This window comes from Carlito syrichta, unplaced genomic scaffold, assembly GCF_000164805.1.
Source record: "Carlito syrichta isolate Samal-C Ts95f unplaced genomic scaffold, Tarsius_syrichta-2.0.1 Scaffold316252, whole genome shotgun sequence".
NCBI classification, from domain to species: Eukaryota; Metazoa; Chordata; class Mammalia; order Primates; family Tarsiidae; genus Carlito; species Carlito syrichta.
Window position 1 is genome coordinate 58,978 of NW_007260348.1, and position 12,312 is coordinate 71,289.

Genomic DNA, 12,312 nt, shown 5'->3' on the forward strand with positions numbered 1-12,312 from the left:
CGGCCGCTGCCCTCCAGTCTGGGCGACAGAGTGAGACTCCGACTCAATAAAAAAAGAGAGAGGTGGAGCCAGGAAAGCGTTCCTGGGGCTTCCGGGCTGAGTCTGGAAGCCTCGTGTGGCAGCTCCGGGTCCGGGGTGAATCCCAGATGGCGGCGAGGGGGGAGTTTCGCATTCCCCGCGCTCGGCGGCAGGTAGCTGCAGTTCCGGGCAGCTCCTGAGGGGGCGCCCTAGCGCAGCCCCCAGGGGCCGAGGCGCAACCCGCGATCGGAGGTCCGCCTCCTTCTTCTTCCGGGTCAAACCCGCAGGCCCCGTGTAGATGTGTCCAAGGTGCGCACACGCACGTGCAGGAGTGAAGTACACAGGCGTTGGTCGTGTTACAGTGTCCACAATGGCAAAGGATGGGACACACAAGTCTCTCCACAGGGCCCTGGCTTACTCAGTGGTGACACATTCGAGCTGTGGAATACTATGCAGCCAGTTACAAGGACTAAGACTTTTTTTGCAGACGGTTCTGTTGCCCAGGCTGGGATGAGGTGACATGATCTTGGTTCACTGCAGCCTTGAACTCCTGGCTCAGCCTCCCCAGTAGCTGGGACTACAGGCCCTCACCACCACGCCTGATTATTTTTATTTATTTATTTCTTGTTGAGATGGGGTCTTGCTATGTTACCCAGGCTAGCCTGGAACTCATGGCCTCAAATGAGCCTCCCACCCCAGCCTTCCAAAGTACTGGGATTACAGGCAATGAACCACTGTGCCTGGCCAAGGAAAAAACCAAGTGCTGTGGATGGAATTGTTCACCTCTTCCCATTCAGGTGTTACAGCCCTCATCCCCAGTGGCACAGCATTTGGAGATGGGGCCTTTGAGAGGTGATTAGGTTTAGATGAGGTTGTGAGGGTGAGAACCTCATAGTGAATTCTTGTCCTTAAAAGACACCAGGATTGCCGGGCTCGGTGACTCAGCCTGTAATTCTGCGCCTTTGGGAGGCTGAGGTGAGTGGATTGCCTGAGCCCGCGCGTTCGAGCCCCGCCTGGGCAGTGAGACCTCATCTCTACAATAAATCAAAAAATCAGCCGGGGGTGGTAGCACATGCCTGTAATTCCGGCTACTTGGAAGGCTGAGGCAGAAAGATCGCCGGAGCCCAGCAGGTTGAGGCTGCGGTGGCCAGGAGCGGCCACTGCACTCCAGTCTGAGTGAGACTCCAACTCAAAAAAAAAAAAAGAAAAGAAAACCCAGGTTCTCTGAATAGGGAATATTTTAAAGTCTGTTAGCAGTTTAAAACATTGCAACACTGGCACAATATGTTACCTATTCTCGTGTTTAATTACAGGGTAACACAGTAAACTCCAACACAAAGGTGGGGGCAGTGGTGGGGAAGTGCACAAAGAATAAAGTAAACAGAACCAGTATTTCACAAGAGGCCCAAGCCAGTGATGAAGCAATGGGTTAATGCTTTGCAGAGTCTCGAGGGTAAAATTCACTCAGGGTGCTCTGAGGAATTCGCTTCAGCATTTCTTTGGGGAAGATTCGGAGTAGCTGCCAGCCAATGTCCAAAGTCTCATAGACAGTGCGGTTTTCATAAGGACCTGAAAAAATTGACACTAAATTAATCAAAGCAAAAGACTTCCAACTTAGCAGTATTTTTCAGTATTTATTCTGTTATATGACTAGCAGTGTGAGCATTAAATACGAAAAAGAAAACAAAACTTAGGACTCCCAAGACTGCATGAGAATGAAAAGTGGAAACGAGGGTACAGACAACAGCACCCTAGGTCAGAGAGAAGGGAGAGGCCCAGACAGGAGATGAAAGCAGTTGTGTGTGTGGGTGTCTATGGGGGTAGGGTCTGACCTGGGCTTTGACAACTGGAAAGGATCCCTGGACAATGGAAACTATTCTCAGTGTTTGGTCCCAGAACAGAAGGTTCACACAGAGGAGAAAAGGCTGCATTTGGAGAAGACTAGTACAGATGCTTGCAAGGTCTTAAATGCCAATTGGGTACCTGCATACATGCAATTCCCTCAAGAGTACCATGCTATCAGAAGGCCTGGAGTTTTCAAAAGTTGTTATAATTACTTTCAATAGCAGAATCATCCTCATCCTCCACATAAATCTTATTCTTCATCCCCAAGGCTGGAGTTCTGGAAAAACTTTAGCTTTATTTTGTTTAAGGTATTGAGGTTTCACACTGAAAATACCAACAACTGCAAATATTTGGGGGATTTTAATATAATGCAATGCATAACTGGAAAAGTATACAAATCCTATGTGTACAGCTTGATGCATTATTCCAAAATAAACACGCCTGTGGTAACCACTACCAAGAATAGGATGTAACTAGCATTAGCAGGGGGCGATGGAAAAGACCGAGCAAAACAGCTCAAAAACCCTACATGTGCTATGTAATGAAGACCACTGCAGGACTTTTAGTTGAGGGCCAGGCAATAAAATGAGTAATAAATTTACCTGGCTATGATATATATGGAATCAAGGAGACTAGTGAACATGCTGGTGCCAATGGCCAAGGATGATGGAACAAAGGTTTGGACTAGGGCCTGGAGAATCAAAGTGTGGCCCAACTGAGGAGTCAGAGACCAGCAGCTTCAATATAACCCAGGAACTCACAGATACAGAATCTCTAGCCCTACCCATATCTCCTGAATCAGAATCTGCATTTTAACAAGCACCTCAGTTGATTCAAATGTATATTAAAGTTAAAGAAACACGGGACTAAACTATTGTAATGGGAATGAAAAACAGGATAGGGGAAGACATTTAAAGGAGAATGCAAATTAGTCAATAACTGACCACTGGAGAGTAAGTGAAGAAGGTTAAGAACAATGCCATTACTAAGCATGGGTTAACCAGGACAATGATTGTGCTGGAGGCAGACAATACAAATGGACAGGGGCGGGGCAGGACAGGAGGCAAGCTGGGGAAAAAAAAACTGGTTCTGACCACACTGAGCCTGAGGGGCGGTGGCATCAACAAGGGCGTCCCTAAGGCATCTGGAGACATGGGATTGGACGTGGGATTTAGAAAGAGAGGGAAGATCACACATAACAGAGTCCGCAGCACAGAGAAAAGTCAATGGAAAAAAGCACAGAAAGAGCAGGTATAACTGAGCTTTAAATATTAACAGTTAAAGACCAGGAAGGTAAGATGCGAGAAAAGGACATGAGAAGAGATGAATCAGAAAAGTCTCAAGCCCCAAAAGCCAAAAAAGGTCACTGCCGACAAGCTGTGAAGGAGAACGGGCAGTGAAGCTGCACAGCAGAGGAGGGTTCAGAACTGCCACAGAGAAAGAAAACAATACAATGGTCGTAAGTAACTGGACAACCAAGTGAAAACCTTCCCAAGATGTTTAGAAGGCAAAGGAGGAGTCAGAGCTAAGGCAGGTGGCTGGAAGAAACTCTTTTCTCATCAGAAGGATAACCAGAGAGAGACCAAAGAAAATTCTCTCAGACTGGGATTTACGAGACTTTTTGTTTGTAAGAGTCGTCTTACCCTGAGCAATAAAGTTCCTCTCAAACTTCTGCAGAAATTCCAAGTAAAGAAGATCATCTGAGGTAAGGGCTTCTTCTCCAACTACGGCTTTCATGGCTTGCACATCCTTTCCAATAGCATAGCATGCATACTAAAGAGAAGAAAAGCTTATGTGAGTGAACAGATACACTTTCACAAATGTTAACTGTAATCTGGGATATACAAATGTACTGCTGTAGCTTTCTTTGCAAGAGACCACAGAAGGAACATACAGACACAATTCACATAAAGTTCATATGGAAGTACCAGAAGGACTTTTTATCATAAAGTAGTCTCACTCACAAAGGAGCCTTCAGGCACACAATACACAGACATTACTAACATTCTACAAGAAATACACTTCCTCAATGTGTTAGTGGGCTTTCAATTTACATAGAGCATTCGAAAATTGGAACTCATAATTAAACCACAGGGTAAACCACCCTGAAGTTCCATTCTAGAAAAATATTTGCGACATCCATAGGTTTGCCATTTCTACTTTATGGTCTCTCAGACTGGGATTTTTCTTTATTTGTGTTTGTTACTATAAAAATCAAGAATTTCATAGAATATATAAAACTCCTCTGGTGATTGCTAATATGTTAAGCAAGAAATATGTTAGAGTATCCTTTTAGGAATACTCTATAATTACCATTAAAATTACTAATAAAAAATTAAAACAGGCTGGGCTCAGTGGCTCAGCCTGTAATCCCAGCACTTTGAGAGGCTGAGGCGAGAGTGGATTGCTGAGCCCATGGGTTTGAGACCAGCCTGGGCAACCTGGTAAAACCTTGTCTTTACAATAAATAAAAAATTAGCCGGGCATGGTAGTGTGAGCCTGTAGTTCCAGCTACTTGGAAGTATGAGGTGGAAGGATCACAGGAGCCCAGCAGGTCGATGCTATGGTGGCTGTGAGCATGCCACTGTACTCCAGCTTGAGCGCTGGAGTAAGACTCCAACTCAAAAAAAAAGAAAAAAAAAATTAAAACAACCTATTGCTTAACTATCTTATTTAGAAACTATATAGCATTAGACATGGGTTTCAAAATAATCTTGATTATCTGCATCTGTCCTTATGAGCAAAAGACTGTCTTGGTTCTAACGAATGACTATATATTCCACATGAAGCCTACCCTCAAATTCTACATGGATAGGGAAAAGAAAAGTGATCAGGGAGAAAGACAAGAGGTGTAAGCAGAAAGAAAGGACTGAGAAAAGTACTAGTTTCTTTAAAACACTACTCTTAGAAGAACATACGTACCAGCTGGTTAGACACATCGGCATGATCCTTTCTGGTCATACCTTCTCCGATAGCAGACTTCATTAACCGTGATAGTGAGGGCAGCACATTAATAGGCGGGTAAATCTTAGGTAGAATGGGAGGAAAAAAATACTGTTTTTAAGTACAAAACTCAAGATTTATTAGAAAGAAGCATCTGAAACTCATTATTATGCCTTAAATCACATAAAACTGCTGCATTTGTTTCCTAGATGAATTCTAATATCTTTTCCTAGGAAGAAAAGGTAGTAAGAAACACTTTATAGCATATTTCTTTTGAGACTCAAGTCCGAAAAAGTGTAATCTATAAAACAGCCCAAGCCGGGCTCGGTGGCTCAGCCTGTAATCCTGCGCCTTTGGGAGGCTGAGGTGAGTGGATTGCCTGAGCCCGCGGGTTCGAGACCCGCCTAGGCAGCGAGACCTCATCTCTACAATAAATCCAAAAATCAGCCGAGCGTGGTAGCACATGCCTGTAATTCCAGCTACTTGGAAGGCTGAGGCGGAAGGATCGCCGGAGCCCAGCAGTTCGAGGCTGTGGTGGCCGGGAGCGGCCACTGCACTCCAGTCTGGGCAACAGAGTGAGACTCCAACTCAAAAACAAACGAACGAAAAAACAGCCCAAGATCATTTGAAAAAAACAAATTTTCAATTTCTACATGGTAGGTAAATTATCAAGTCTAAATGATCTTCAGAATTTTAATTTAAGAAACCGTATACAAAATAAAGAGATGAACAATAATTCCACCTAAAAGCTGACTTTAAAGTCAGCATCTACTACGGAACCAATAAAAATCTGTTTTTGTATTAATAACAAGATTGACAGAATACGCCATTACGGAAGAGAATACCCAAAAATGTTCTTTGCAACAATGGACTCCATTGTAAGCTGCAATTAAAAACAATGATAATTCTTAATCCTAGCACTTTGTCCACACCAGAATTTTAGTACACTAAAATGGCATTTTAAAGCCATATTAAAAACAATTCAATGGCTGGGTGCAGTGGCTCATGCCTCTAATCCCAGCACTTCAGGAGGCCATGGTGGGGGGATCGCTTGAGCTCAGGTATTCAAGACCAGCCTGGGCAACACAGCCAAGACCTTGTCTCTACAAAATATAAAAAATTTAGCCAAGTGTGATGGTGCATGCTATAGTCCCAGTTACTCAGGAGGCTGAGGCAAGAGGACTATTTGAGCCCAGTGTTCAAAGCAGCAGTGAGCCACGATCGTGCCACTGTACTCCAGCCTAGGTAACAGAGTGAGACCCTGACCATCCCACAAAAAAAGAGGAAACAGTTCTAGCTGACACTTCCTAAGCAAAATAATTCCTAAGAGTAAAATCAAAGTCACTAAAGAATAACTGATGAGCAGATCCATAAGCTTCATAGCACTGCTCAAATGTCACATACCTGTCTGTTGTGCAGCTGTCTGTCCACATAGATCTGCCCCTCTGTAATGTATCCAGTCAGGTCAGGGATGGGGTGAGTGATATCTACCAGAGGAAGACAGATGACATTAAGCATAGTACTTTTACTTTATGAGTTTTAAAGTGGCCATCTCATAGAACCAAACCCACAAGAAGTCAACCTGTACCCCTAAAGCATTACCTAGAAGAGTGTTATTACAACAATTTTCTGTGATGATGGAAACATTGTGTTTGCACGTCCAATATAGTAGCCACTGGCCAAGAGTGGTTACTGAGAAATTGAAATGTGGTAATGAAACTAAAAACTTAATTTGAATTTTATTTAATTATTACTAACTTGAATTTAAATAGTCAACCATGGCTAATGACTACTCTATTGGCTAGTCTGTTTGGTTACAGCAGTTACATGTGTGTTTGCACTATAAGGTAAACTGGCTGCACTCATTAAAAAAGTCTCTCTTCCAGATATATAAGTAAGGCTCCATTTTAAACACAAAGCTCCCTTATAAAAATTTGCCAACCAGATGTATACTGAGAGAACATTCTTAGTTCATACTCCATCTCAGATGGATGTGCAACATTTTACCATGTAAAACAGAGGAATGCTAGACAAGTAAAGCAACACTATGCAGGCCACACCAAAAAGATCGTACAAAGCAATACATTTCTAAATCTGTTAAATTATTACACGATTTTGTAGCTACTCCTTTGGAACCAATCATTTTCGTGTCAGGGAAAGGACACGGTAACAGTGTGCATTATGAACTCTGCCTGCCTGGGTTCTAAATCTATCACTTCCTAACCTTGATAAATGACTTCACCTCTCTGTTCCTCAAACAGCACCTGCCTCAAAGATGCTACGAGGATCAAAAGAGTGAATATATAGAAAGCACTCAGAACAGTGATCAATTACAATAAGTTATTACTGTTTCAAAAAATACCTTATAAAAGTACTTTTTAAAAACTGAAATAAGGATAAAAAGACAATACATAAGAGGAATTCTATAGTGTCGCCCCAGGAGCCACCCTAAGCTACATGCAGACAGGCACTGAACTGTGTGCGTTCACAGATACAGTAAAAGAAAGTCACTCCTAATGAGCCCTTGGTTAAAAATTCTGTCTCTAAAGTCTTATGGCATTTACTATCTGTGCTCTTCATGTAGCACTTAGCATAAGCTATCTTAAATACTGATGCACATACATAAAAAGTATCTCCAATTAGACTAAGTTACATTAAGTAGAGACCATACATTCTTTTAAAAAAAAATTCCTTACATTTAGAAGCGTTTCCTGCAAACAGCAGGCACTCAATAATACCTAATAAATCAAAGTTTAAAATTTAAATTATGAAGAAAATTGCTTTTGTTTCACAAAAAGATAATAATTATGGGTAATTTTCAAAAGAAAAAGTATATTTAGGCACAAATAACTAGTTAAGGTAACCTCCTAGAGGATGAGCTCTCAAAAGAATTTCAGTGCAGAAAGTAGATAGTAAGTACATAGCCTTTTCTCTTAGAATCAAAGTCTTCCCAGTGATTAGGTCTGCTATCATCCAAAGAACAACTCTTACCATCGTTAGGCATGGTGAGAATGGGGATTTGAGTGATTGAGCCATTTCTACCCTCCACTCGACCCGCGCGTTCATATATCGTGGCTAAATCTGTATACATGTAACCTGGGAAGCCTCGTCGACCGGGAACCTCTTCCCTGGCTGCGGAAACCTGACAGCAAGTCAAAGAGAAGAGTATTACCACCAGAATATGACAAGTAAAGCTTGGTTAGAACACATTTGTTTGAAAATGCTGAATAACAAAGTTGAAAATCCCATGGTGCTCATTTTATACGGTGTCTTTATTGAAATGATTTGGAAAAATCTCCTAGCAACACAAATTCAAATTATTCTGCAACAAAAATGTTGACAATGAGGGACCAGAAGGTTTTTGCTAAAATCATATTGCTCTAATGTAAATTTTCAAATAGTTTTCTAGAAGAAAATCTGCTTGCAATTTTATAAATCAAAGTAAGTTAATCTTTTTTTTTTTTTTTTGAGTTGGAGTCTTACTCTGTCGCCCAGACTGGAGTACAGTGGTCACTCCCGGCCACCGCAGCCTTGACCTGCTGGGCTCCGGCAATCCTTCCACCTCAGCCAAGTAGCTGGAACTACAGGTGCGCGCTACCACACCCGGTTAATTTTTGATTTATTGTGGAGATGAGGTCTTGCCAAGTTGCCCAGGCGGGTCTCGAACCCGCGGGGGCTCAGGCAATCCACTCACCTCAGCCTCCCAAGGCGCGGCGGGATTACAGGCTGAGCCACCAAGCCTGGTTAAAGTAAGTTAATCTTAAAACAGAAGATTCTTGGTTCACAGGATTTACTCCATGCTGTGGGACTAGCCATATTTATGGAATCTAATCCCAAAAAGGTCAAAAGGAAAGGAAATGTACACTAGCACTTATTTGTTGCACTTTACATACATTGTTTAATTTAATCTTCACAACAACTCTAAAGGAAGGTGTTATCTACAATTTAAAGTTAGAATCAAGCGGCAGAAAAAATAGTTTCTCAACGTCACAAAGCCAGGAGTCCACTCGACTACACAAAATAAGAATAGTGATAAATAGTCTTTCTCTCAGAGGCATGCACAGTCACATTGTAATACAGGTGTACATCTTAACTTACCATCAGCTAGAACCCTAAAGCACTATTTATTTATTTATTTTTGAGTTGGAGTCTCACTCTGTCGCCCAAACTGGAGTGCAGTGGCCGCTCCCGGCCACCGCAGCCTCTACCCGCTGGGCTCCAGTGATCCTTCCGCCTCAGCTTTCCAAGTAGCTGGAACTACAGGCGTGCGCTACCACACCCGGCTAATTTTTGATTTATTGTAGAGATGAGGTCTTGCCAAGTTGCCCAGGCGGGTCCCGAACCCGCGGGCTCAGGCAATTCACTCACCTCAGTGTTGGAAGCCAGCCTTGGAGGCCCGCCCCTCAGCCTCCCAAAGGCGCGGGATTACAGGCTGAGCCACCGAGCCCGGCTCCTAAAGCACTATTAAGTGCAACTTCTAAGTGCTACTTTGGACTTTGGTACTTCCAAAAGAGTATGCTCAGCAGTGCCACTAAAGTGTGGTCTGCAGACCGGCTGTTAATAATGTCTAATGATAATAATAGAGAAAGCAAAACAAGCATTTAGAAACTTTAATGCAACTGGGCAGAATATATTTTAATGTCCATTGATTTTTTAAAAATCTTAATTTGTATATCTTTTTAATATTCTCCTTTCTCTTTTCTTTTTTTTTTTTGAGTAGGAGTTTCACTCTATTGTCCAGGCTGGCATGTAGTGGCATAACCAGGCTCACTGCAGCCTTGACCTCCTGGGTTCCGGCAATCCTTCCACCTCAGCCTCCTGAGCAGCTGAGATGAAAGGTACATGCCATCATGCCTGGCTTATTTCTTTGATTTTTCTGTAAAGACCCTGCAATTGTTGCCAGGCTGTTCTCAAATTCTTGGGCTAAAGTGATGATGCTGCCTCAGCCTCCCAAAGTGCTGAGATTACAGGCGTGAGCCACTGTGCCTGGCCTCTTTTAAAATTTTTTCTTTTCTAGTAAGTCATTTTAATTGTATTTTACAAAAGCATCAGTCTATGATGGATGTGGGAAAAAACTAGTCCTTTACCACGGTTTGAAACTGCAATCAAGCAAAGTGAGATATGGTACTGGAGCTTAGAGAATTTTAACCCTTTGCACTCAGAGAAATCACACAAATCACCTATCAGCAACTTGACTGCACTTTTCTTACAAAATAGTGAAAGATGAATCACTTCATATTAGATAGTATAGTGTTGAAATCAGTAATTTTATTGTAATGATATTTGGCTCATAATGGAATTTTAGACACTGAAAAACTTATTTATGACAAAAAAAATCAAAATTTTATATCTTATAATTTTCTAATATGTGGTAACATGTGAAACAGTCACCAACATGCACTGCAGGTTCAATGGTACTTGTTGTGAAATGGTAATCTGTTGGATGTGTTCCATCTGTTTTTCTATTCAAGCAGACAATGTAGTCTTGTTTTCTTCCTCCCACATTAATAATATGTAATTTATTGTCCAGTCTCTGCACCACTGTGAAAGCACTTCACACATTCTTTCTATGTAACACCAGCTGATATTTTTTTTACTTACATTTCAGTGTATATTCCATCTCTTTATTTGCTTTTTCACACAATTTGAGTTAAAAATTTCAAGAAAACATACATTTAAAAAAATTTGCACTGGCATGTTTGTCCTGTATAATCACCAGCAATCTTAGCCAGGTGTGGTGCTCACACCTGTGATCCCAGCACTTTGGGAAGCGGAGGCAAGAGGATTGCCTGAGCTCAGGGGTTCAAGACCAGCCCGAGCAACTTGGCGAGACCTCGTGTCTCTACAATAAATCAAAAAATTAGCCAGGTGTGGTGGTGCATACCTGTGATTTCAGCTACTCCGAAGGCTGAGGTGGAAGGATCACCTGAGCCCAGCAGGTCAAGGTGCGGGTGGCTGTAAGGGTGCCACTTTACTCCAGCCTTGGTGACAAAGTGAGACTCTGGCTCAAAAAAAAAAAGCAATCTCTGTATGTCCTCTGAAAGGGAGATCCAAGTGGTTTGCTAGATTTACGTGTCCCCTCAGAGGGAACATTTGAGTGCAGAGTTAAGAAGCTAGATACTGGCTGGGTTCCGCGGCTTAGCCTGTAATCCCAGCATTTTGGGAGGCTGAGGCGAATGGATTGCCCGAGTCCGTGGGTTCTGGTCAAGACCAGCCCGGGTAACTTGGTGAGACTGCATCTCGACAGTAAATAAAAAATTAGCCGGGCATGGTAGTGTGTGCCTGTAGTTCCGGCTACTTGGAAGGCTGAGATAGAAGGATCGCCGCAGTCCAGCAGGTCACGGCCACTGCACTCCAGCCTGGGTGATGGAGTGAGACTCCAACTCAAAAAAAAAAAGAATAGATATCGATAGAGTATGTCTCTTCAGAAGTCTTCTTCCCTTTTTATGTGCTTAGAAGAGTAACTTACTCAAAATTTCAGTAGCTTATTTCAGAACAAGCATATTGTTCCTAAATAAACACTGAGTTTTCGGGGCACGAGGGGAGTGCTGAAGAGGTTCTGTGAGTATGGTCTTTATTTATTTAAATATTAACATCATCAAAAATGGAATTCTAGGGAGCGTTTAAAATTAACAGTCTGAATTTTAAAGATGAAACTTCCTAGGAGAATAACTGAATAAACAGCTTGAGTTATTTACTCCCTTTTACAATCAGTTCTTAATCCATGGCGATAGTGAAAGTATGACAAACAGGCTAACACCTTAAGTGTCGCCCTCTGAGGATTACTTCCACCAAGCTGACAGAAAAGAAGTTGTATTTTCCTTTCTAATTAACTAAGGCATTCTGCTAATACAAGGGGGACCACAAAAAGCCTGGATTTTTTGGAGGGCGGGCCCCTTGTAGTACCCGCTTCCTCCACTAGATAAGTGTTCTAGGAACCAATTGGCATTAGTGTACCAGCTAGCATTGTTGTGGGAGGCTGTGTTCAGCTTCAGTAAATTGTCTTTGGAGATTCTTGCAACACATTTGCCCATTTCATGATGGGTGATTTATCAGTGCACTTGCCACAGTATGCTGAGTGTTCAGCAGTTTTTGATCAAAAATGTCATGACCTGATGCCCCTCCACCCTCCCTATTCACCTATTCTTGCTCTGAGTGCCTTTCCTTTGCTTCCCTGGGAAGTCCTTCAAGGGAAACATTTTGCTGATGTGGAAGAAGTGAAACAAAAAACCGGCAGAAGTACTAAAAAGCATCAAAATTAGCAAGTTCAAAAACTGTTTTGAGCAGTGGAAAAAGTGTCTCGACAGGTGTATTGCATCAAACAGAGAGTACTCTGAAGGTGACTGAAGTTTAAACATGAAAGAATAAATATACAATTTTTTAGAAATAAATTCTGGGTTTGTTCTGGGTCTCCCCTCGTATACGACCAATGAGTTTAAAAAACAAGATTAAAGAAAAATGAAAACTTGGGAAGAGACAAGATAACTGAAAAGGAACATATTTTGT

At 42.2% G+C, this 12,312-nt stretch overlaps 1 protein-coding gene across 1 annotated transcript in view; it reads right to left on the reverse strand.

Annotated features, from left to right (window-relative positions):
* Window positions 1–1,301: 1,301 nt before the first annotated feature.
* The window catches only part of ATP6V1B2 (ATPase H+ transporting V1 subunit B2), a 29,586-nt gene continuing 18,575 nt past the window's right edge, over window positions 1,302–12,312 (reverse strand). The window contains exons 10-14 of the mRNA XM_008073989.1: window positions 7,798–7,948; window positions 6,211–6,293; window positions 4,786–4,890; window positions 3,507–3,636; window positions 1,302–1,587 (exon numbers count right to left, since the gene is read on the reverse strand). Of these exons, the coding sequence (XP_008072180.1) occupies window positions 1,448–1,587; window positions 3,507–3,636; window positions 4,786–4,890; window positions 6,211–6,293; window positions 7,798–7,948 (609 nt within the window). The 3' untranslated portion in view covers window positions 1,302–1,447. The remainder of the gene's footprint in view (window positions 1,588–3,506; window positions 3,637–4,785; window positions 4,891–6,210; window positions 6,294–7,797; window positions 7,949–12,312) is intronic.